The 26,998-nt window shown below is 39.8% G+C and overlaps 1 protein-coding gene across 2 annotated transcripts in view; it reads left to right on the forward strand.

Moving 5' to 3' along the window:
- Positions 1–26,998, forward strand: part of GAB1 (GRB2 associated binding protein 1) — a 124,994-nt gene that overhangs the window by 61,392 nt on the left and 36,604 nt on the right. For both annotated transcript variants that reach the window (XM_081235020.1, XM_081235021.1), the window contains exon 2: positions 23,164–23,458. In XM_081235020.1, the coding sequence (XP_081091146.1) occupies positions 23,164–23,458 (295 nt within the window). The remainder of the gene's footprint in view (positions 1–23,163; positions 23,459–26,998) is intronic.

Raw genomic sequence — 26,998 nt, forward strand, 5'->3', positions numbered from 1 at the left:
TCAAGCCTGCAGCTCCCAGGATGTGACCCTGAGAGCTTGATAATTGTTACTGCCCAGTGGGACCGTGTGAGGGGTAGTGGTGGCTTCGTGTACTAAATTACGTTTTATGGGAGTGCTATAACCATTCCCCCATCCTTTGGATTGTTCAGATAAGGTTAGCACTTTCAAATTGACTTTAGTTTCCCTTCGTAGCAGTCACAGAACTAAAATCAATCCTGCTCGTTTACTTGGGTTTGCCCTCCTCCACTAGAATTTACGTTTGCCGAGGCAGGCGAGTTCTTGCTTCTTAAACTAGGAATGTCCTTCTAGCAGCCAGAACAGCGGCACATGGAGGTGCTCAATAAATACTTCTGGATGAGTGAATGAATGAATAAATTAAATATAGTTGTTGGGGCTTCCTTGGTGGCGCAGTGGTCCGCCTGCCGATGCAGGGGATACGGGTTCGTGCCCCGGTCCGGGAGGATCCCACATGCCGTGGCGAGGCTGGGTCCGTGAGTCATGGCCGCTGAGCCTGTGCATCCGGAGCCTGTGCTCCGCAACGGGAGAGGCCACAACAGTGAGAGGCCCACGAACCGCAAAAAAAAAAAAAAAAAAAAAAAAAAAAAAATATATATATATATATATATATATATATATATATATATATATATATAGTTGTTGATTTCCACTGAAATATCCTCCCCAGATGCATATAGGTTGCCAGTTGGTGTCATTCTAGATGTTTTTGTGCTAAGAAGAATATCTTAAGAATACTTTAAATTTTGAATGAATTCTGTTTAAACCCATGAACAGTTGAGCACATAAAAGGGAAATTGAAAATGAAATCCATGTTTTCATGGGTTCATACTATTGTAACTTAAATGGTGAGCAGTAAGATTGTTGGATACCCACGGCTCAGGCAATTAAAGCCTTTAGTTGTGGCTAAAAATGTTTGAGAGGGCTTATAAAATACAGTTATCCCTTTTGGTATCTGACAGGGAGTGGTTCCAGGACTCCCCTCGGATACCACAGTCCACGGATGCTCAGGTTCCTTCTGTGAAATGGCTTAGTGCACATCCTCTTATAGACTTTCGATCATCTCTAGATTACTTGTGATACCTAATACAACGTAAATGCTATGTAAATAGTTTGCTGGCACGGTAAATTGAAGTTTTGCTCTTTGGAACTTCCTGGAATTTTTTTTTCCCGAATATTTTTGATCCAAGATTGGTTGAAACTGTGGATGCACAACCTGCAGATATGGAGGGCAGACAATATTGTTGTTCCCTTTATTCTAAGAGAATAGCGTAATAAGTACTGATGTTTAAAGCAGTGTTCTTTCAAATAACAGTGGATTGTAAAATGTTATTAACCACTATACTCTGCTGCTGCCTTTTATTTTTATTTTTAATTAATTAATTTTATTTTTAAATTAATTAATTAAATGCGAATTTAATTAATTAAATTTTTAATTTTTCTTTGCACTTTTTATTTTTTTTACATCTTTATTGGAGTATAATTGCTTTACAATGATGTGTTAGTTTCTGCTGTATAACACAGTTAGTCAGCTATATGTATACGTATATCCCCATATCCCCTCCCTCTTGTGTCTCCCTCGCACCCCTCTAGGTGGTCACAAAGCACGGAGCTGATCTCCCTGTGCTATGTGGCTGCTTCCCACTAGCTATCTATTTTACGTTGGATAGTGTATATATGTCATTTTTTCAACTGAAGTATAGCTGATTTACAATGTTGTGCTAGTTTCAGGTATACAGCAAAATGATTCAGTTATGCATATATATATGTATATATATATTCTTTTTCAGATTCTTTTCCATAATAGGTTATTATAATATATTGAATATAGTTCCCTGTGCTATACAGTAGGTCCTTTTTTATCTATTTTATATACAGTAGTGTGAATCTGTTAATCCCAATCTCCCAATCCATCCCTCCTCCACTTCCCCTCCCCCTTGGCAACCCCAAGTCTGCTCTCTGTGTTTGTGAGTCTGTTTCTGTTGCAGATAAATTCATTTGTACCACATTTTAGATTCCACATATAAGTGATATCATATGGTGTTTGTATTTCTCTTTCTGACTTACTTCACTTAGTATGATAATTTCTAGGTCTACCCATGTTGCTGCAAATAGCATTATTTCATTCTTTTTTATGGCTGAGTAGTATTCCATTGTATCTATATCAATATATACCATATCTTCTTTATCCATTCATCTGTCGATGGACACTTAGGTTGCTTCCATGTCTTGGGTATTGTAAAGAGTGCTGCTATGAACATAGGGCTGCATGTATCTTTTGTACTGCCGTTTTTTAAAGCATGCCTTCCATATACCCTTTCTTAGGGTTTGGATGTAACAAAATGAGTAGTAAACCAAGAAGGAGGAAGGCATGGCCTGTAGGGCTTGGTGGACCCACCCTGGGAAAATAAGGTGGGAAATCACAGGAGGAAAGCCTGGTGAAACAGAAGGGCAGGGCAGGGGAGGACTCCAGCAGAGTGGACCTAAGAAAGGAGAGGATTGGTAAAATGGAAATTACAATGGGAAGCTTGGGAAAAGTTGACGATCTGATAAAGGCAATTGGTGAGGTGGAAAACAGAGACTCCATTAGACCACGACCCAAGGAGCATTCTCTGTTGTGTGGCCTGGGGATAGTGACACTGACCCTGGACAAGAAGAGAAGCCAAGGCAATTCTAGCCCCAAGGGGCTGTAGGAAACAGCACACATCCACGGTCATGAGAGTGTAAATGCCCTTTACTGATTTTAAGCTCTTAGACTCAACCTTTAGAGTTAAAAACAGAAAATTGAGATGGTTATAGAACAGTGTGAAAGTATGTGTACAGCAGATGAAAATTAGGCAGTGGGAGGGTGTGAGGGAAGATGGAGGAGAGGATGAAAACTAATTGTTCCAAGAAAGTTACACTCTGTGCCTGATAAACTACAATAGCAGCTTAGTATGTGGCTCAAAGTTTCTCTGATTCAGGGACTGGAATGGGGGTATCACTACTTTGGGAGGAAGGAGGGAAGAGGCAGTAGGGAGAAAGTGAGCTGTCTGTCAAGGCTGGACCTCAATAGATAGACAGTGTCTAAAAGGGACAAGTCATATAGAAGCATGGTGTTTGGAAACAGGACATATCTTTTACTGTCCTGGTAAGAGACTCAGCTCAGCTCAGATGGTTCAAATGTAGACTTTAATGAAGGGACTATTTATGGCGCTGTGGGTTGGGCTTAGATGAGGGTCCTTATACCCTTAGGGCTGGAGGGACAGGGGAGGAAATAATAAATGCTAATTTAAAACACTGTGTATACAAGACCAGTGAGCTCTGGAACGATGAGTGACCACCCAGGGATGCTGTGCTCAGGAATTAGGTAAAGCCAGGAGGAGAGAGGAGGATAAATACGCTCACCCCCTCCCCAAACAGAGAAGGGTGGAGAATGGGTGGGCGTGAGGGGTTTAAACCAAGAATAACCAACCCAGGGTAGCCACCAAGAGAAGCCAAAACCAAGACATGCTTCTCTTTGGAGTCCAGCTGGGGGTGAGGATGCCTGCAGTGGGGATTTTTGTTATTGTGTTGCCTGATAAGCTCTTCTGTACAATTGGATGTTTTAACCTCCTGCAGGTATGAATTTAATAGAACATTTTAATATACATACTTTTATTCAGCACCTGTTATTGCATCTAATGTGCGAGGAGCGACTCAGTCTGTTCTTAAGTTGCTTATCGTCTCCTTGGAGAGAAAAGATGCTAAACAAACCAGCAAACAAAATAATAAATATGATTACGAATTGTGATTAATGCTATAAGTTTAATTTCATAGCACACAAAAAGTTAGTGCTACTTGTATAAACGTAAGTCTTTAATAATGATACTGCACTAATTTTTAAAATACAATTATTTGGGAGTGGAGACAGTTCTTCTCTTGAGTGGCTTGTTTTGCTCTAACCGTAATACACGACATGCTGCAAATCAGATACACAAACAGAACAGCTGCCTCTTTGTTGTTTTTGTTCCCTTGTTGCTCATTTTAATGAATAATTTGAACTGACTCCAAGACATTATATTAGATATATAAGCATGCTTTAAGAATTAAATCATAACGTTAGTGTATTTAAAACTTAGTAGTGATATCATTATCTAAATATAGTAAGTTTTAAGAAAGTCAATTATTTTAGCTGCTTTGCCCTCTATAAATATTGTAATTTGGTAGTGAAACAGACAGCAGATAAAAATTAACCCGAGGAGCCATAATATCCAAGTATAGAGAGCTGGGAAAACTCCCCCCCACCTTCCTTCTTCCTGACATAGGAGCCTCGATGATTGGAGTCAATCTTTTGTGGGGGGGGTCTTTGGTGGAATTTGCCTTTCCTTGCTTTTCTAGTAGAGATCTGAGCAACAAAAGAGAAATTGGGAAAAGCATTACCAGCACAAGAGTTTTCTTCCGTCTTCTTGGTACTTCCTGTTGCTGAGGGTTTGTCCAAAGGGAAAAGATAAATGATCAGAGGAAGATGGATGTCAGCTGTCTCCTCATCCCTCTCACCTTTCACGGCATGCACAACAGTCTGAGAACAGAAAAAAATCTAAGTCTTGGGTTCCTATATCCTGAGTATTTGCTTATTAAAGTAAACCTTGAATACTTCATCTCCCCTGATTTAGGCCCCTCTGTTTCCTCCATGAAAAAGCTGGTGAGAGTGTTTTAAGCTGATAACTGTGTTACATGTAAGATGTAGTCATGAATCACTGGAAGCAAACTGTTTTTAGAACCTGCCAGAATTATCATACTAATGCACTTCTACACAGGGTGTTAAAACATGCTAATTAAGGAAACTGTTTATTTTAGTGTCTGTATTCATCTCTGAATGTTTTTTTTATGGATCCTCTCATTTGAATTTTTTTATACAGTTCTGGGAAACAGAAGTCTTACCGATGCAGGAGTTTTAAATGTTCAAGTACTTACATATGGGAGAACATCTAGTATCACCTCTCTAGAGATCATTTTGTTTAAAAAAATCATGAGTTATTAAGCATTCTGATTGCTCCAGGGGTTAAGAAATAGAACCACTGGATCACTGAAGCCCAGAAACTCCTAAGACTTGTATCTCCCTTCAGGGATGATTTTCTGACGTTTTGTTCAGAGAGTGTAGTTTGTCTAACCCTGGCTGGCTGACTGGATGGCTGCCTTGCAAATGTGTGTCACCAGTCACGAGGGGGGAGGGGGGTCACCGGACTGGTTGTTTACGTAAGTCAATAGCAGTGACTGTCATCTTCATATTTAAAGAAATGTACATGTTAATGCAAAACTCGAGTACAAAATGGGCAGCCGGTTTGGAGGAGAGTCGGCTGTTGCTGCTGATGAGATCATAGATAAAACCCACACCTCTTTCCAGACAGAAAGCTCCCCATGGAGATAAGCCTGCTTTCCAGAGGAGTCCCTCAGCCATGCCTGTCATCACTGTTCAGCGTCTCCGTTTTCACTTTACCTGTGCCTTGCTTTGAAGTACGGTGAAAATGAATCCATAGCTTTCTAGAGCCATCTTTATGGAAATGATTTTGTTTTAGCCACTCACGTCAAAGACACCTGAAAACCAGAAATTAAAGCGGGCTGACCACATGCACTGAGAAACTAGCAGTTAGTAAATTGTCTTCTTAAATATCCTGAAACCCATATACTACCTAGATGCAATCTACAGATGCCGACTTTTCCTTAAAAGATAATAATCAGAAGTCCAAAGGTGCACAAGGGAATAGTGAACCTGCCTAAGTTGATACAAGAGTTCTGTCTTTGGGGCAAAAGCGTTGAATAGGAATTTCATAAGTTAACTTTCAGCTCTTGAGTAGCTGATCTGTAGAAATCCAGAGTAATCCCTTTGTGCTTTGTGCTTTGTTTTGTTCGGTTCTGTTGTGTTCTGTTTTGGTTTTTCCTGATTCCTGTAGTGCCTGCCTTTCTTACGTTTTTCTCTGCTCATAAGGACTCCACTAGGGGGCAGACGACAGAATGGAGAAGAAAGGAAACCTATTCAGTGCATTGCATTTGCTATAATTTTATGCCCTGTATTTGCTGCTCCTTCTGGATACCTTGGGGGAAGGTTTTTCTATTTAGGGTCTTTCATATAATAGCATCTACATTATGTTTATTTCTATATTTAAATTGTAAATGTTTTTTTTGTTTTTTGTTTTTTTGCACGGTATGCGGGCCTCTCACCGTTGCGGCCTCTCCCGTTGCGGAGCACAGGCTCAGCGGCCATGGCTCACGGGCCCAGCGGCTCCGCGGCACGTGGGATCTTCCCGGACCGGGGCACGAACCCGTGTCCCCTGCATCGGCAGGCGGACTCCTAACCACTGCACCACCAGGGAAGCCCTAAAGTGTAAATGTTTATTCAGTCTTACTGGTAATTTTTCAGTTAATTCATTGTCACAGTCTACTTCTTTTGCTTTCCTAGCAGGTTTCCACCATCAAATCTCAAACCACTTAATTATTATTTATGGACGACTGTAACGGTGATCACTATAAGGTTCATCTTATTCATGAAGACTTTCGTTCATTCATTCACTCAGTCACCACTCGTTGGGTCCCTACTTTTGTCAAGCATTGTGTGTGTTAAGTTTTGAGAATAGAGCAGTGAACAGAGAGTTCTAGGAGTCTGTGTATAAACAGATGGTTACTTATGGTTGTCCTCTAGCCATTTGGTGAAAAGACTAAGCTGAGAGGAAACATAAGGTATTCTTTTTTTTTCTTTAAATTCTTTTTTCTTTTACAATTTTTTATTTTTTATACAATTTTTAAAGGTTATACTTCATTTACAGTTATTACAAACTATTGGCTATATTCCCTGTATTATACAGTACATCCTTGTAGCCTGTCTTACAGCCAATAGTTTGTACCTCCCACTCCCCCCCTTCCTATATTGCCCCGCCAAGGGATTCTTGATGGCTACAGTGCTGAATAGTTTTTATTTCTGATTATTCTTTTCCAACTGCTCCTAAAGATTAGAAAGCCATATGGGGTTGGCGTGGGGACTTAAGCGCCACGTCTAGGAGGCTAGCTAAAGGTCTTGTGTTTTTTATTCTTTGTCTTTGCTCCACCAAGAATTAGATCTAGTTACCCAAAACTCATTGACCTCAGCCAGCCTAGGGTTACATAATCTTAATCTTTAAATGAAAATCTCATTACTTTGCCTTTTCATGGTCAATTACTCAACAAAATACAGTGGTACTTTTGTTTTTATTTCTTTTTTAAAGCTAGTGAAATTTTAACTAGAGATATTTTGTTTCTCCTTAACTTCTCCTCTGTTTTTGGACCAAACTATCCTTTGTTCACAGTAGATAATCTATAACTAGATTGCCTCATCTTTTAATTTTTAAGGTATAAACATTTAAATGGCCGAGAAGTCAAGATGTTTATTCTGAGAATGTCTTCAGGTTACAATGCCTAACATAAGTTGAAGTATCAAAAGTTCTTTTTTTCTGGAATAAATTCTTCATCTGTTAGATTTAATAAATTGGTCTATACAGTATGAGATTGACATTATTGATAAACAAGGTGATAGCATTTCTTTGGAGAAGATATATGTTTGTTTTCATCATTATTTGCTTAGAGCATCAACTACATTCTGTAGCAAATTGGACAAGGCCCAGCAGGACATCATTTGAGTTATAATTAAATATCTTAATTGCTAGAGTGTATCTGGGATGCTGTGCTAAGAAAACCCATGGTAAATCAATGTCTTGTGTTTTTACAATCGTTAAATGTGTTTTCTTTATCGGGTTTCGGAAAGCATTCAGTGAGGGCTTCACCTTTATTTCCATAATTCTAGCGTGATAAGCAAGACCTGGAAAAATTAATCAATACTAGTGAATATTAGTGAAATATTAATGAATTAAAGTTTTAAACCTGAGAATTTTAAGCTCCTGAAAGTTAGAAGTGTGGCTCAGGAAACCAAAAACACAGTCATCTTTATTTAAACAGTATACTTAGAAAGTATATATGTAAATGAATAAAAGTTAGTTGAAGATATGGAAAAATATATACTTTTGATGGTGGTAGGATTATATATAATTTCCCCTAATTTTTCAGTTGAATTTGTTATTGCTTGTAGTTTATTACGAATAAATTTGTTAAGAAAATGCCTATACGACTGACACAATTTTATTTTGGAGAGTATTTCACTTGGATGTTGCATAACCTCCAGAAATATAGACTCTACCACAGGACTTTAAGAGGCACAGGCATTTGAAGTTTATAACATACTAGTACAGAGCTAAGTCTGTTGCTGTAGGTTTTTCTTTCTCTTATTTTTTTTTTAGTAACTGCTAAATTTTAAAGACTTAGTAGAATTAAATGCAGAGGATAAAATCTAAACAAATTCTAACCAGAAATTAATATCAAAAAGTAATTTTACATAACTTAAGAGACCAAATAGACATGTTTTTCTGCACTAATAAAATACTCCTTTAACTCTTTCATAGTCTTAGTATACCACTGTCCCCCTCAGCAATCCCAGTTGATATGAACATTGTGGGTTTTAGTTGGAATTTTCCCATGTTTCATTTAGAATGATTTCACTTTTCAGGAACTGGACAAGAATTAGAATTGTTGTCTTTGGGAATTCCCTGGTGGTCCAGTGGTTAGGACTCTGAGCTTTCACTGCCAAGGCAATGGGTTCGATCCCTGGTCAGGGAACAAAGATCCCAGAAGCTGCGTGGCGTGGCCAAGGAAAAAAAAAAAGAATTGCTGCCTTCAGCACGCCTACACTCGTGGACCAGTTGGGATGCAGGGACTTTTACACATGTGTACATGTTCCATCTGAGTTTCTGTCTCTATCTACTGCAGTAGCACCTACAGTCTTAGGAAGGGGGCAGGGACTGGATTGGAGAGTGGATATAAAGAGTGGAAAGGGCTTCCCTGGTGGCGCAGTGGTTGAGAGTCCGCCTGCCGATGCAGGGGACACGGGTTCGTGCCCCGGTCTGGGAAGATCCCACGTGCCGCGGAGCGGCTGGGCCCGTGAGCCATGGCCGCTGAGCCTGCGCATCCGGAGCCTGTGCTCCGCAACGGGAGAGGCCACAACAGTGAGAGGCCCGCGTACCGCAGAAAAAAAAAAAAAGAGTGGAAAAATATAGGCAAGATATCCCTTTTCAGAATTTCATGACGGGCTGATCCCACCACAAAGAATTGGGGGTTTGTGGTCGTCTGAAGCCCTCTATTTAAATGGGGGAAGAGATACCATCTTTTCCTGCTCATCCTCTCTCTTCCAGATCCACCCCACCTTCTCTCTAGTTAGATACTACCAATTATATATTTAAAGTAAAATAGTGAAATGTGAATTTCTGTGCCAAAGTGTGGGATGTCCCAGTGACGTCTCTGAAAACCCAAAGCCAATCCCTGTGCTACAAACTCAAGGTTTATATATTTAGCAAACAGTGTGGATCCTGTATTGTCAAAATGCCGTAAACATGTTTGTGGGGCTATTTTTAGCTTTTATAGACTTTAGTGAACTTCCAAGTTGGCAAGTCAGACACAGTCAGTTGTTGTCTGTTACCTCGGATGCCAGCACTTGGTGAATGACTGACTGTCTCACAGGGTTTCTAACATGCTTAAAGCAGATAAGTGTATAAGTTGTGTCCACTGCATCTGTTAATCTATATATGTATTACTGTACATACTGTCCTTTTTTTTTTTTTAGCTTTTATGAGCTGTATAACTGGGATAACAGTTTTGTATGGAATTCAAGATGAATTGGGTCCAGCCAAGTGGCACTGGCAGAAATAGCTAGTCCTTTTCTCTTTCCCCCAGCCCTTCTCTCCGAGTCCTCAAGCATTAAATCGTGCATTCACAAATCCTTCCAGTCGCTGTTATTTTCAGTCCATTGTATCTACTTCCTGTTGGTCAAAGGTCAGGAGGCTTGGGTGGTGTAGAGGGAGATGGAAAGTTGACAGGAAAAAGAAAGCTGGGCTCATTTTAGGGCCAACACATCATAGAATGGGCAAGATAGCGCCGATTTGTTGAAAACAAAGAGGTAAATGATCAACAGTTTTTCTTGTACGATGAGATCATTATCTGGATGTTACATGAATGAAAAAGTGTTTTCCCCCAAAGAATCACGTCTTCAAAGGGTGCCACTCCCCTCTGTGATTGGGGGTGGGGAGAACATCATTATCTGCACTTGGGCTAAGTCTTCCACATTCGCATCAGAGGTCCTCTTTTTTTTTTTTGGCGGTACGCGGGCCTCTCACTGTTGTGGCCTCTCCCGTTGCGGAGCACAGGCTCCGGACACGCAGGCTCAGCAGCCATGGCTCACGGGCCCAGCCACTCCGCGGCACGTGGGATCTTCCTGGACCGGGGCACGAGCCCGCGTCCCCTGCATCGGCAGGCGGATTCTCAACCACTGCGCCACCAGGGAAGCCCAGAGGTCCTCTTGAGTTCATTATCTGTTGAGTAATTTTTGTATCATGTTCAGCTTTGTGCTTAGTTCTCCTCTCTGGGTGAGGTTATTCTTCCTTGCATCTTGAACTTAATGTGTTTGGATCAATGTAGCCATTTGCATCATGGCAGAAAGTTCTCTTAGACAGTACTAATCTAAAACTGCAATTAGAATTTGTATCTGTGCTGGAAAATCTTGTGACTTTAAGATGGGGTATCAATTTCCTACCACTTAAACAACAAAATTTAGGTAACGTTCTCACATCTTCACTTAAACATGTGCATTGACACTATACTTCATAGTACATGGCATTTTGTCTTTATTCTCCCTAATAACATTGCATTCGGCCCTCAGAGACTGGGATGTCATTACACACACACACACACACACACCAATGTTGAATATATGAAGAGAGAGAATAATTATATATATAAATAAATATACTAACATAAATATGTAGACTTTCCAAAATACCGTAGGCACTGTCTGTAGTTGTAGTTTCTGAATTTTAGCACATTGGCATGGTTTCATATTGATTTGTTTCTTGATTAAGTTAGTTTCCCTTTTTGTTGGCTGAACCTTGTGGAGGAGGAGATTTGATGGGACTTATGGCCAAACTCTTAGCAATAAGAAGGCCCCCTGTTGGTTTGGCGTATCATCCATTTACGTGAAGACTAAGTTAGCAAAGGACAGAGACAGCATTTTCAGGGTCACCAGGAGACATTGATTTGTTCATTCATTTGTTCAGGTAAGTTATCACACATGCCTTTTAAGGCGCCAAGCCCTTGCCTGCTATGCACTGTGCTAAGCACTTAGATTGAAGAGGAATGGGACAAGATCTTGGGAGGAAAGCAGCTGTACTGCTTGACTGCTTGACAGTCAAGAGGAGGGTACTCAAATAGTAGTTTGCACAGGTGCTCTGGATACCCTGGAGCAGTCAGCTTTACCTGGTGCAGGTAACAGAGAGCCAGAGAAGGTAGAAAGGAAGGAATTCCAGTTTTCCTTCACACCAGATTGCAGTTACTCCAAATGAAAAAGGTTAGTTCCTTGCCTTGCCAAGCTCTCTCAGTGTTTTGGAAATTTCTCAGACCATGGGGAAGGGGGATCTTAAAAAATGCCATTGAAAAGCATCATTTTTTTTTTTTTTTTTTTGCGGTATGCGGGCCTCTCACTGTTGTGGCCTCTCCCGTTGCAGAGCACAGGCTCCGGACGCGCAGGCTCAGCGGCCATGACTCACGGGCCCAGCCGCTCCGCGGCATGTGGGATCCTCCGAGACCGGGGCACGAACCTGTGTCCCCTGCATTGGCAGGCGGACTCTCAACCACTGCGCCACCAGGGAAGCCCGAAAAGCATCATTTTACTGATTATGTCAGACACCTTCATGGAGACGTATCTTAATTTATTTACTCAGTTTCCTACTGTCACCAACCTTCCTGGTTTGCTCAGGACTTGAGGGGTGTCAAGACGTGGAACTTTGACTTCCAAAACAGGGACAGTCCTGGGAAAACTGGGATGGTTGGTCACCCTATTACTGGATATTTAGATGGTTTCAAATATTTACTCATATAAACAGCACGGTGTTAAGTGTTTTGATGCCTATATATTCAGCTGCATTCTGCATTGTTTCTTTAGGTGAGATTCGTAGAGATGAAATGAATGGTTCAGTGACTCCGGGCGTGTTTGGAGCTCACAGCCCTGCACTGTACTTTTGCTGTTTTCAGCTAGATTGCTAAGAGTCTGCCTGGACATTTGTGCCACCTGTGCCTCCACAGATTCTTAGGGAGATACACAGACGACACGGCCAGGTACATACTTGCTCTGTCGCTAGCTGTGGCACCCATTCTAAACCTCTAGCTGGCCAGATTGCATATGACTCCAGCTACCTTTTGTCTAGGCCGGAGGCTGATTCCAAAAGTTCAGGTGGACTCCCTGACCCCAATTTCCTATGACTACACCCTGATATGAGATCACTGACCCTTAGTGCATGTGGTGGCAGGGAAAGGGTGAGAACAGATGAAACCCAAGGCAGGTGGTCTTTCTTCCCAGTACAGGTTCAGCTATACCATCATCCCAGACCTTCATTCCCAGCCACACAGGACATTTCAAGCTTATCTTGGATCCACTGCTAGCCAGGCTCCTGCCTCTCTTCAGACACCTCCTGGTCAGGATAAGGAAGCCTTGAAAAGCCCCAGAGTTAGTGTGGAAATTTGATGAGAGATGAACTAGTATTCACAAGTAAAGATATATTCAACCTGCCCCACAGTGCTGTACTGAGAGTTAATGCCATGAGGTGACCTACCTTCCTGTGGAACTTTAGTAACTGATATGCCTGGTTGGGGTCCAAGGTCTCATATCAAACTGTTCTTTGTAGTAAGAAGTATTAAAGGGTAGTCCTATTTCGAGCATTCTTAACATGTGCCCCAGGGGTCATGTGAACCCCTGAAACTGTGCAATATTATGTATGTGCCTTTTCTAAGAAGAGGTTCCATTGCTTTTATTAGATTCTCAAAGCGGTCTGTGACCCCAAAAGGTATAAAAACTAATTTGTGTATATTAAATACTGGGGAGTTTCCATCATTGCTTTTTTGTTTGTTTGTTCATTTGATGCAGGACTTAACACCAGAGCTTTGAGGTAGGCATCAGTTTAGCAATGATTTCAACAAGTAAATGATACGCACATTTACTTTCAACAAGTAAATGATATGATACGATTATTCATTAATAATTTAAAACTCCCTGAATTCTTTTTCCCAGCTACTGTAGTGTTTGAGTTAAATTTGATTTTTTGTTGTTGTTTTGCTCTTATGAAATTGGTTCAGGTCTAGCTAATTTGTTTTTGTCCAGGCAGAATATGTAAACTCCGATTTAAAAGGTTTGTGGCACAGTTGTTAGCCTATATCTAGGCATTGTTCTGCATTATTTTTGGTGTATTCTTTTGTTTATATTACTAAGCTAAAGTTAGCACAGATAACATTAGGCTAGAAAATGGTGACAATAGTTTGAAAACAGGAAATTTTAGGCTTGTGTGTGTTTGGAACAGATGATCATAATGACAGAGCCAGTGGAGTGGAAACTTCCACCGAGTGTGTTTTTTCCTTATTTTGCTCTATGAGAAAAGATGGTGCTTCCTGGAAAACAACTCAAGTATTTTAAAGCAAATGGTTTTCTTTTGTCCCTGCTTCATGGTTAATTTGTTTTTCTTTATTTTATGTACCCTGGTTGTATTATTATTATGGAAATTTCATATTTTTAATAGGTAAAGTAATTCCCAAAGTGCTTATTTTAGATAGTTAACTATCCAAGTATATTAACCATTTACTGACATGGTTTTTAAAATAAATTAAAATTGTGAGAATATTATAACCACTGGACTTTGGGGGAAAAAATTTGTTTCTCTATTTTAAGTGTTCCCAACTTTACTTTTTTTTTCTTTTTAACCCTCTAAATTCCAGTCTTGAAAACAAAGTAGTTATACTTTGTCTAAGCTATTTCCTGACCAAGACTCTCTCCAGATGTATCCTGGAATTCTATATTTAAAAGAAAGGCTAAATTTATTCACTAATTGCAGAATAAGAAGAAGAGTATGCATTTCCATACAGAAATAAACTTTTGTGTGTGTGTGTACATCATTCCTAGATTTTAAAATATTAATTAATAAACTTTGTTTTTCAGAGCATTTTTAGCTATAAGCTTTTAAATCATGTAATATTTTAAAAATTATAACAGTAGTAAATGGAAGCTCCTTGAAAAAAATCAGACTGCACAAAATCATATAAAATAAAAACATGAAACTGGTCTGACCCTCCCATCCCTATTCCTGGAATGACCACATTTAACAGTTCCGGTGTGTCTCCTTCCAGACCTGCTCTCTAAACATAGTTTACATGTACAACCACACAATCATTTCAGACTAAAGGAAATCATAAAGTTCTGTAACTCACTTTTTAAAAAAAATTTAACAATTATCTTGTGGGCATTTTTCATATATAAGTGAGATCTAGCTCACTTTTTTAAATGTTTTGCATCAACTTACTATTGTATAGATAGCTCGTAATTTATTTAAATTTAACCATTACCCTGCTGATGAAGTTTAGATTAAAACCTATCTTATTAAAAATAGCATTTTCATTTTGTGAAACCCATGTCTTCAACCGTTAACATTTTACAGATTTCTGAGATTATACGTAAATTTTGAATTCACAGTCATGACCTTCTCCCCTTAAGTATCAGTCATGAAATACCTTTTAAGAGATTTCAGAATAAGGAAGTTCCACTCTACTTTCCCCCCCAGTTTCCTAGGATAATATAGGGTCAGTAAAATTAGTGGGGATACTTCATGATGGAAAGGCAGGTGGCTCAAGAATATAGAAAGTGCTGTTCTTCAGTCTGTCGGGTCAAGGTAAACTCGAGGATTCAGCAACTAGAGAGACCTGAGTGCAGTCATCAGAGGTCTTTCTGAACTGCTCGAACAGAAGGGGCTTGTTAATGGGCTACTTGGGACCTGTGTGTTGAGAGTTCAGAGAAGCCTTAATTCAGAGAAAGTTGAGGGAAGCTGCAAAGAAGAGCTATTGAGCTGACTCTTCAAGACTGTAGGATGTGTTAGACTCAAAACAAAACAACAAAATGTGCGCGTTGGCTGGAAAGGCCAGGCAGGTCAGTATGGTTTTGAAGAACCTTGTATGCCAACCTGTAAAGGGAGTTTGGACTAACCCTAATAACAGCTACGGACTTCTTTTTTTTTCTTTCCCTGACGTCTTTTCATTTAAGTTCACTGACTCTCCGCAATCACTGTGATGAACAGAAAACTTTAAAAGCATCCGGTCGAGGCTTTGAGGGCTTCACAGTGGGTGAAGCGCTACGGCAGATATAAAAAAAATTTAAGGAATGGGCTCGGCTTTCAAAGAACTCGGGAAAATAATTCACAAGCATTTGGAACATTTGGAGATGTACATAGTAAAATAACAGATGGTTCCAAACTGTCCATAGCCATGCAGAAGACTTTCCAGGGCAGTATCTGATGGATGGCCAAGACTCCAGAGGGAAGGTGTGGCGAGGAAAAGGGAAAGTTTGGACAGAAACTTGGAGAATAGATTAGGTTTCCAACAGTAGAAAGGAGTTCAAACATATTCGCCAATAGGATAAATATTGTCAACAGAGACAAGAAGGGAGAAGATAAACTACGTTGGCAAGAGCAGAAGGCTTGAGAAGATAAGGAATTGCATAGATGAAAGCTTTAAAGGACCTCTGTGTTTGTTTGTTTCTTTAATTCTATTTTAAGAAGCAACCTGATTCTGTCTGTTGATTGGACCAGTGGTTCTCAAGTCTTGGCACATATGAATCACCTGGTGAGCATTTAAAACTACCTATGCTGGTGCTAGGGCTGATGCCCCACGCTCCAGTTTAGTTGGCCTGAGGTGAGGCCCCCAGGCATCAATCTTTTTTTTTAAGTAAATTTCTCTAGATATTTCTTACCTAGAGTTAGCGTTGAGAATCACTGGACCACCCTGACCTCTTCTCTTTGCCCATCCATTTATTGGCTATTTCTTCAATAATTAGCTCTTCTAGTTAGAAGTACAGGGAAGCGATTAGGGAGTCTGTACCAAGCCTGTGTTACATCAGTTATAGCAGAGAAAGCTCAGAAAACAAGTGTGTGCAGCATTCGCAATGTTTTTCTTTAAAACTGAGCCCGTTTGCCATTTAGGCAAATTAGACATATTTTGTGAGTTTGTTAATAATATTTATTACAGGTCATGGTTTGGGGCTAATCCAGATTGAAATTTTTTTCTTCCCACTAGGTAATGGGACTCCATCTGTACTTTCTTGCCAATGTGTACATACCCATACTCTGTAGGTATGTGATAAACCTGTATTAGAACCTTGCTTCCATGTGACAAGTCTGTCTTCAGTATGATGTGTGCAGCTGGCTTAAATACAGAAATTATTTAAAACAACAGTTTTCCTTTAAAATGAAGTATAAAAATTCCTCTCATATCTGCAGAGTTTTTAAAACAAATGAATTGATGGTTTATGCACCTCTACCTTGTCAGCCAAACTGCAAATGGGCTGGGCAGATTGCAGTCATGTCAATATCCCCAGAATGCATAGAAAGTGTGAGAACTTCCTTTTTTTTTTTTTGCGGTACGCGGGCCTCTCACTGCTGTGGCCTCTCCCGTTGCGGAGCACAGGCTCCGGACGCGCAGGCTCAGCGGCCATGGCTCACGGTCCCAGCCGCTCCACGGCACATGGGATCCTCCCGGACCGGGGCACGAACCCGCGTCCCCTGCATCGGCAGGCAGACTCTCAACCACTGCGCCACCAGGGAAGCCCGAACTTCCATATTTTTATCCATGGTTCCTTTGATTGGCATATTCAGCAGATACTGACTGAGCACCTCCTTGGGACTAGGAGAAGAAAGATGAAAGGTGAAAAGACATGGCCCTCAAGATGCTCACTTGTAGGGATGTCAAACACAGTAACTGGGAACGAGGGGGAAATGGAGAGCTTGGAGGGGGCCACTGAGGGATGGTGCCCTGAAATCTGAGCTAAATCCAGGGGGTAGATTATGTGCCAAGGGGCAGCCTGTATCAGGGCCAGAGGCAGGACAGAAGCAGAGTGTTAGGGGACCTGCCAAGCATTTCTGATGTGGTTGGAAGGCAGAGAGGCAAGAAGTGAGGCTGGAGAGATAGGGAGAGGCTGGAAGCGCCCCATGTGCCCTGCCAGAGAGTGTGGCAGGGCAAACTCTGCAGGTGGTAGGCAGTCACCTGCAGGCGGTAGGCAGTCACCAAACATAGGGAATGGGTAGACGGCAATGCAAATACTCCAAGCGTTTTGGATATTTAGTTTGGCAGTCGGATCTAAATGTATTTCCATTGGGATCCATGGACTCTCCATGCTGTTCTCTTTTGATGTTAATATAGTAGCCAAAGTTAATCTTGAAACCCTGAGATGGGACACCAGTATCAGAGTATGGTGCTTTTAAAGCTGCTTCAAAATTCAGACCTGCTGGTGAAATCTTTTTACTGCATCATTTATTCAACTTCAGGTCAAAGTGACTATTGCATGTAGGAAATGACAACAAAATAAATGTTTGCATAGTTCTTCTCAAGCACACCTGCTCATTTTCCAGTAGATAAAAGGTTCTTTCACATGCATTTTGTTTAAAATTGCTTGGAGTGTTTTTGAGGGTTTCTAGAAAACGTGTCCTTTTTGTCTGTTACTGCTCTGTAGGATTGGTGAGGCAATGTACAGCTTTCTCCGGGGCTACCAAGGCAGTAAGGATAAAAATAGGGCAAACTTTAAGAATCCCAGATATTTTCAGATAACAAAGACTGATTTATGTGGACCCGTTTTGTGCTCAGACAAAACATAGAGAAGCTTTTGTGCTGTGATTAGCAAGGGCGCTGATGTCAGTTCTCTTGTCGAGCATCAAGCTTTATTCTGTGGCTAAATTGTGCTTTGTACCCTAATCCAGAGAACCTTTGTATCTGCCTTATTAAAGTGTGTAGTTTATGTAATTGCTTTTGTTTTCCAGTTTAATCTGTGCCAGATTCAATGAGAGTGACTCATTTTGTGACTGAGACAAACATTCACATTTGGACCACATTAAAAATAAATAAATAAGTGGCAGGTGCTGCTTGGCTAAATTCTGTGTTTTCATGCTGTAATTTCCTGCTACAAGGGTTCATCTCTTAGATAATGTCTTCTCGGCCTCTGTAATCGCTAGCCCAATCTGTCTAGTGCCCCGCAGTTCACTGCTGTTCATTTCTTGGCTGTGTATTTTAGTTTCCAAGGGCCTATTACATTTTAACAGTATCATTTCAAGAGGGAAGCAAAGAAATGTTTGGGGGAGCCACAGTCAACTGGATGACGAAGAGTGACACATGAGCTGTAGCAAAGGGACATATTTCATTCTATTCTCCTTTTTGTCATTTTCCCAAGGTGTTTTGTGTGTGTTTTGGTAAAGCTCAGTTATGTTTATTTTATGATGTAAATGTTCAGTATTTTTCTCAAGTGGAAGAGGTTTTGAAAGCACACGCCTTTCTATTCAGGGTGGCCAATATATCTAACCTAACAGTCTCAAAAATTTTACAAGTTCATAGTCTTAGGGGAATTCTATTTATTGTACAGATATTTCTAGGTATTCGGCCCTTGCTCTGCACTGAGTATGTAATGGCAAGTAAAGCAGACATGGTCACTGTCTTCTCGGACTTTATGGCCTGCTTGGGGTGTTAGATACTAAATAAATAAGTACAAAGAAAAATTGGATTGCAAATTACAAAAATCACTACATAGGTATGTGATGGGGTCCCTAACATTATGCCCTGCTCTACAACCGGTGGTGGTTGAGTTGAGGGTGGTCAGGGAAGGAAGGCCTAAAGGTCAAAGTCTGCCTGGCAAAGAGAGGAAAGGACATCCCGGACTTAGGAAACAGCATGTGCAAAGTCCTTGAGGCAGGAGACAGTTTGGCATCCTATAAACCAGCGGTCCCCAACCTTTTCGGCACCAGGGACCGGTTTCGTGAAAGACAGTTTTTCCACGGAGTGGGTGGGGTGGAGGGGAGATAGGGTTTGTTCTGGTGGTGATGCGAGAGATGGGGAGTGGCAGATGAGGCTTCACTCGCTAGCCCGCCGCTCACCTCCTGCTGTGCGGCCTGGTTCCTAACAGGCCACGGGCCAATACCCATCTGTGGACCAGGGGTTGGGGACCCCTGCTCTAATCCATATGATTAGAAGGGAGAAGTGACAATTGGTGAAAACTTAAGAGAAAAAAAAAGACCGTATTTAAATGGTTAGAAGTGAACTATATACAAGCACAGCAGTATGGCACTATTTAGTATAAGGACAGATAACCCTCCGAACGGTCCTGCAGCCCGAGAGCTTCTCTGAAGTGCAGTACAGAAATTGATGCCTGTAATACTTAGTCTGAGTCATTGGGGAATGGATGAGTTATGTTCAATGAATGATGTAGTAAGGCATTTTAGAAAGATTTCCATGAAAAACATTAAAGTTTTAAAAAGTCATTTCTGTATTTAAAGACAGAACCTTCACTATCTGGAGAAATCACTTTTACAAAAAGATGTGATTCCTTGATGGCCCTGGGTAAGTGACATAATGCTGTGTTTTCCTTTCTCTTTACTTCTCTATTCCTTTTTTAAGCTTACTGTTTGATAGGGAGGTATCTGTGAAGGCATCCTTTTGCTAAGAGATGATATTTATTTATTTTGAAAAAGTAGATGTCATATATTAACTAAATGGATTTTTATAATCCAGAAACCAGTGCTAAATTCATGTGAATTTAACACTTTATGACTTTTCAGTATTATCTAAAGCATCTGTTGACCTCCAACACTACCTTCTCCTTCTGGACACCAATCATTTGCTTTTAACTTTGAGCTGCAGTCAGACCAAGAAGTTAATTTAAAATATTAATAATATTACATAATATTTTTAGGTCTTTGTGATTTTTCTACTGATCTTATTAAAGGATTGCATAAGTTTTTCCATGAAGGAATGCCTGTCCATTTAGCAATAGTCCAGCATATATTTTACCAGGATTGCTATAATCTCAAATATTTGCATGTATGGTAAGTGTTTTCTTCATAATTAGTAAATTCCTTGAGAATAGGAATCATGAATTATCTTCTTGTATTTCTTCCCACAAGTACCTAGCATGACGTTTACAGTATAATCAATAACTTATTGACTGGTTATCTCGTTGATTTAATTCATAGTATCTAAATTTTCTTTGATGGGTTCAATTTAAAGAATCTACTAAAATGTTAAATCTTAAGTTATCAACCTACTTAATTCAGTTATCAGTACAGTTGTCCAAGTTACTAAAGACCAAATGAGCTGGTTTATGCACCACTCCGGCCCCTTAGTTCTCGTTTCTCTGCTTCAGACCATTGCCACAGCTTCCTAGCTGTGACTCCATCAATGAACTACAAGTCAAAAGTGACTCATGTCAGAATTTATTTAAAAATTTGGTGAAGATGGAGGCTGAGACTAAACATCTATTGGAGAAGTATATGTGGATTTTAGCTAGTCTCCCTTTCTTTTTCTCTGTTTACATGTATTTTTCAAGATAAAATGAAGCCGTTTTTAGTTGATAACACAATGCCTTTTGTGTTACAGATGCCAAAGTTCTGCAAAAGGAAAAAAAATAGGCCCTATCATGTCATACTAATATTGCTTTTGGTGATGATAAATTTAGTAGATTTTTAAAAAATAGACTGATACATATGTTAAGGAAGAAACAGAAATGTTTTGGGTGAAATTGGCTTAGATTACAGTACCAACATCATGAGCATTCCTGGGCTTATTAGACTGTAGGTGGAGCACCAAACTCCTAATACTGCTCTGAAGAAAATTTCTGAAAATGCCATAAGCGTAAAGCTGTCATTACCCCAAGTTATCACTGGAAGAGACATGCTTTGTCTCAGTTACACTTTTCCAGAACTAAAGGACTGAGATGAGACTGGTGCTCCATCATGTTCTCCAAGTGAATGGAAGTGTACAGTGGCCGTGAAGAAGATCTGATACCCTTGGGGTTTATAAGTTGTCCTGGTTCTCAGTCCTTCCACTTCTTGAGTGTCCTCCTCGGGAGATCTTTGTCTGTTTGGTCTGGAGTAGAGACTGTCTCTTAGTAGGTGACTAAGTCTTGCCAGCGTCGGCCTCTTTTTGATCTAGCTGACTGCCCACTGAGGAAGACCCTCACAGAGGAGTAAAGGCTTCATTTTGTCTCCTGACAGAGATGTTGGGTTTAAAGCCTGCCATTTCAGACAATTGGTTCTGCTTTTATTATTTGATCAATGTAGAGTTTAAAGAGGGTAATAGTGAAAGAATTTTAGGCTTCTTTAGGTATAATATCGAACTCAAAATTTACCAAAACTTGTGGAGGGAATACATCTTGAGTGTAGGTCCAGGTTGCCAATATATGTTTGTTGGGAAGAGAAGGAGAAAGATTTTTTTTTTAAGTTGTATCCCATTCTCGAGAATATAGATTTTATCTGTAGTCCATGTCTTTGCTTTCTTTCCAGGTGAGAGACCAGGAAAGCTTCTCAACCATTTTTTCTCCTCCCTACTCCTTGCCCCTTTCCTCCTCCCCATTCCCCAACAAAAAAAAAAAAAAAAAAAGAGAGAGAGAGAGAGAAACCTATAACTTAAAATATGGCATGATATTAAGGCATTTCTCATGCCTTAACATTGCTTTTTTAAAAAAATTGTGGTGATATATACATAACATAAGATTTACCATATTAATCATTTTTAAATGTACAGTTCAGTAGCATTAAGTACTTTCACATTGTTGAGCAACCATCACGGTCATTTATCTCCCGAACTTTTTCATCTTCTCAAACTGAAACTCTACCCATTAAGCACTAACTCCCCATCTCCCTTCCCCCTAACCCCAGGCAACCACCATTTTGCTTTCTCTCTCTGTGAATTTGATTACCATAGGTACCTCATATAAATAGAATCCTACAAGTTTTGTCCCTTTGTGACTGGCTTATTTCATTTACCATAACATCTCAAGGTTTATACAGATTGTAGCATGTGTCAGAATTTTCTTTTAAGGCTGAATACTATTTCATTGTATATATTTCATTTATCTCTTCATTCATCAATGGACACTTGGGTTGCTTCCACCTTTTGACTGTTGTGAATAATGCTGCTATGAACATGGGTGTACAGATATGTCTCTGAGAGACCCTGCTTTTCATACTTTTGAGTTAGATACCCACACTGGAATTTTTTGAAGGACTGCCATACCATTTTCCACGGTAGTTACATCATTTTACGTTCGCACCAGCAGTGCACAAAGGTTCCAACTTCTTCGTATCCTGGCTCACACTTGTTATTTTCTGCTTTTTTGATAATAGCCATTCTAATGTGTATGAAGTGGTATCTCATTGTGCATTTCTCTACTGATAGTGATGTTGAACATCTTTTCTTGTGCTTATTAGTCATTTGTATATCTTTCTTGGGGAGTCAAATTCTTCAAGTCCTTTGCCCATTTTTTAGTTGGGTTGTATATTTCCATTGTCACTGAGTCGTAGGAGTTCTATATGTATTCTAGACATTAACTTCTTATCAGATATATGATTTACAAATACTTCCTCCCATTCTGTGAGGTGCCTTTTCACTCTTTGATCATGTTCTTCAAAAATCTAAAAGTTTTAAATTTTGATGCAATCCAGTTTCCTTGGCGTTTCTTTTGTTACCTGTGCTCTTACTGTCATAATCAAGAAATTATTACCAAACCTAATATCATCAAGGTTTTCTGTATTTGTTTTTCTAAGAATTTTCTAGTTTTAGCTCTTACATGTAGGTCTTTGATCCATTTTGAGTTAATTTTTATTTGATACGGTGAGAGTCTAACTTTATTCTTTTGCACTTGGATATCCAGTTTTCCCAGCACCATTTGCTTTTTATATTTAGTAAAAACTAAATCTTCCTTGGTTTGTTGACTTGATATTACGTATCAATGTAATAGCTTCTAATATCAATCGGTGTCTTCTAATGTTTTATCAGAAGATCTAATAGAAAACAATAAATATGTATACACACATTATTAAGTTAATTGAGGAAGCATCAGTAAACTTTGCTGGAGTGGTAGATTATTCTGTGGAAACAAAACATTGTCTATGACTTTCTCTAGTCAATGCATTTTTAAAATTGGTTTGACAAATGTGCATCTTGAAAAATTTCTCTCACGTTAACTCTGGATGGATATTTTTGTTTTGTTCCTAGGCATGGAAGAGGAGATGGTTTGTGTTACGCAGTGGCCGTTTAACTGGAGATCCAGATGTCTTGGAATATTACAAAAATGATCATGCCAAGAAGCCTATCCGTATTATTGATTTAAATTTATGTCAGCAAGTTGATGCTGGATTGACATTTAACAAAAAAGAGTTTGAAAACAGCTACATTTTTGATATCAACACCATTGACCGAATATTCTACTTGGTAGCAGACAGTGAAGAGGAGATGAATAAGTGGGTTCGTTGTATTTGTGACATCTGTGGGTTTAATCCTACAGAAGAAGGTAAGTTCAAGATTTTGTGACTCAACCTGAGTTCTCCTTTATTACTACATTTTCAAAACCGTTGTAAAATTCTTTGTTATTTCAGTTACACAATATAATATTTTTTTTATAATAGTAACAACATTTAGAAAAAGCAAACCTTTTAATCAGTTTAAGGAGAAATTTTTATAGATTTTAGAAAGAGAGACTACCATTGTGGGGCAGTGTCTAAGTAATGTCCTGAAGAAGATGACAAGAAGACATACTTATTTAAGAGCATTTCTTGAGTTCCAAGGTAAATATTAAGTTGAACCTTAACACTGCTGATACTTGATATTTCAACTTGTTAAAATAACATTTTCATGTGCCTCAACTTAATTCTTCAGGAGTTTTTTTTTAATTGAAATATAGTTGCTGTACAGTATTACATGTTACAGGTGTACAATATAGTGATTCACAGTTTTTAAAGGGTATGCTCCATTTATAGTTATTATAAAATATTGACGATATTCCCTGTGTTGTACAGCATATCCTTATAGCTTGTTTTATACATGATAGTTTGTACCCCTTAATCCCCTACCTTTCTCTTGCCCCTCCTCCTTCTCTCTCCCCACTGGTAACCACTAATTTCATCTCTGTATCTGTGAGTTTGCTGCTTTTTTGTTATACTCGCTAGTTTGTTATATTTTTTAGATTCCACATATAAGTGGTATCATACAGTATTTGTCTTTCTTTGTCTGACTTATTTCACTTAGCATAACACCCTCCAGGTCTATCTATGTTGTTGCGAATGGCAAAATTACTACTTTTTGATGGCTGAGTAGTATTCCACTGTGTGTGTGTGTGTGTGTGTGTGTGTGTGTGCGCGCGTGCATGCGTGCGCACACACCACATCTTCTTTATCCATTCATCTAATGATGGATACAGGAGTTATGTTTTAAACTATGTTGGATTATGGAGTTATGAAATAGCCAAGGTGACTGTCAATACCTATGAAAAGCAAATGAGAATCAGTCACAAAACATGATGAAAAAGTAACAAACATATGATTTTACTTAACACAAATGTCCTAAAAAAAGCATGGAGGAAGAGGGGTCTCGAGTTTTGAAAAAGAGGTAGTGAAGAAAAGCTTCTTGGAGAAAGACCAATTGTGAACTGTAGGCTTTTGAAGGAAGTAGTGTTATATCTACATAAATGAAAGGAGGGATGCAGAACCTGCAGGCTTAGGGGCTAGGGAAGGGCCTAGAGGTGGAGTAGACGCCTCCTCGGCTGGAGCAGCGGGCTGTGAATGATAAAGGCAAGGGGAGACTTGCTTGAGGATCTGAGATTTGAGTGCCTTTCCTGGGAGGAGCTGAGTGATTAAAGGCCTCAAGAAGAATTTTTTTTTAAATAAATTTTTATTTATTTTCGGCTGCATTGGGTCTTCATTGCTGCATGCGAGCTTTACCTAGTTGCGGCGAGCGGGGGCTCCTCTTCATTGCAGTGCGCGGGCTTCTCATTGCGGTGGCTTCTCGTTGTGGAGCGTGGGCTCTAGGTGCACGGGTTTCAGTAGTTGTGGCGCGCGGGCTCAGTAGTTATGGCTCGCAGGCTCAGTAGTTGTGGCACACGGGCTTAGTTGCTCCGCAGCTTGTGGGATCGTCCCAGACCAGGGCTTGAACCCGTGTCCCCTGCATTGGCAGGCGGATTCTTAACTACTGCGCCACCAGGGAAGTCCCTCAAGAAGAATTTTACAAGTGGAATTCCTCTTTGGGTGCTTTTATATAGCTGTCATGACCTTTTATATTCCCTGTCTACTTATGTACTTCTCTTCCTTTTTAAACAAACACTAAGAACCCACGGAGGGGACTCCAGTACTAATTTAGGTTTGCAGAGCCAAGAATCAGAAATAAAGGCGACCTTATTAAATAGGGTCTTTGGCCCTGTTGTTTTCATGGTTATACTCACATTGACAAGCATGCATTTCCAAATATCTATATTTAGGAGTGCTGGAGATTCAGTGAGGGGTGGAAAAATTGTGTTAACAATGAACTTCAAGAGTTAGATTGAAGTGAAACAGTCATCATCTCTAATTAGCTCAGGTCAGCCTGCTGTTTCCTCTCTGGCCAGGCAGCCTCCAGGAGAAGGAGGCTTCCAGGGCTGGGATTGGCCCAGTGGGCTGGGGGAAACCCCTTGCTGAGGAAATCTAGAATGCTCGAGGGAAAACAGCACTGAGAAAGGGAAGGAGGCGTCTGATTTAGACAGGAGGCTAGTGACCTAGAGCTCTTCAACAGAGTTCTACTGATTAAGAAGCCTCAAGCAATTGTTGCACATGTGGAATTAAAGCTTCACTTGTTTTTGTAAAGTTACTAAATATGTTCACATATTAAGGGGGCCTGCTGGTATGACTTCTAACTTCAATTAAACTCCTTTCCCTTCTTGTTTGCGTACATGATCTATATTTGAGTGCAGCAGAGGCTTTTTCAGTTGAAGTCACAAATGAGATGCTCTTTTTAATGGTTAACAGCCCCTCAGTAATGATAATGATTGGATTTAGACCTCACATTCATTTCCTTGTATGATGGATTTTCAGCTAAAATAATTTAAGTGGTTGTATAATCTTTGTGTTGATGTTGTTCTTTTGCCTGCTACCTTTTCAGTTTAGAATTTGGGGGGATATAAAGGCAGATTTCTGTCTCCATTGATTGCCTGTACAGATTCAGCAGATCTGAAAGACTACAGTAGGGGTTCTGCTATCTCTTTTTGTTTTCTTTATAATTGTCCGATTTAGCAAAGGATATGAGATGCCCTCAGTGCGTTCTCCAGTTAAGGAATGTGAGTGTGTAATTTTTGGAAGCACTTTTGGGGGTGGTTAGAGTTGAGAACCCCCCAAATAAGAATTTGTCATGCTCAAGTGTCCCACATTAGCTTTGCAAGTTTTAAGGCAAGGAGTCTGGTCCATCTGTCCACCTTAGAATGATTCTTACCATCTGGGAGCCAGTCAGCTCTGGGAAGTAGATAGGTTTTGTCTGCTTTAGAACATTAATTCAGTTATCTACCCAATTATTTGAATTTGCCAGTACTCCACTAGGCTTTGGGCATTCATTCAACCGATACATATCAGGTGGCCAGTTAGGCAGACAGATGAGAGGTATTATTGACAGGGAACTGAGCATCTGGTGAGAGAAGAGTCATACCCAAAATAATTCATTACAGTTGATAAGTGCAAGTTAGACATATATGTATGTAAATATATGTGTTCACATTTTTTAATATAAATCATACTTTAACATATATTAAAGTGTTAATATATAACATTAAGGTATAATTTTATATATTAAAGTATGATACTATGGAAGTGTATAAATACAGTTTTTGCCCTCATAGAGCTTAAGTCAGTCTAGTAGGAGAGACAGGCAAATAATCTAGGAATTATAATACCAGTTGTTAGGTGCTCCGCTAAAAGAAAAAAAAAAAAAAGTAGATAGCAGCTGATTGCATCTCAGGAGGATCAGGAAAAGCTTAGGTAGTTTGAAATGGCTCTGTGACTATAACATACTGTGCTGAGAACTTTATTTTTGTCCT

Source organism: Mesoplodon bidens (genome assembly GCF_964165515.1).
Source record: "Mesoplodon bidens genome assembly, chromosome: 1".
NCBI lineage: Eukaryota > Metazoa > Chordata > Mammalia > Artiodactyla > Ziphiidae > Mesoplodon > Mesoplodon bidens.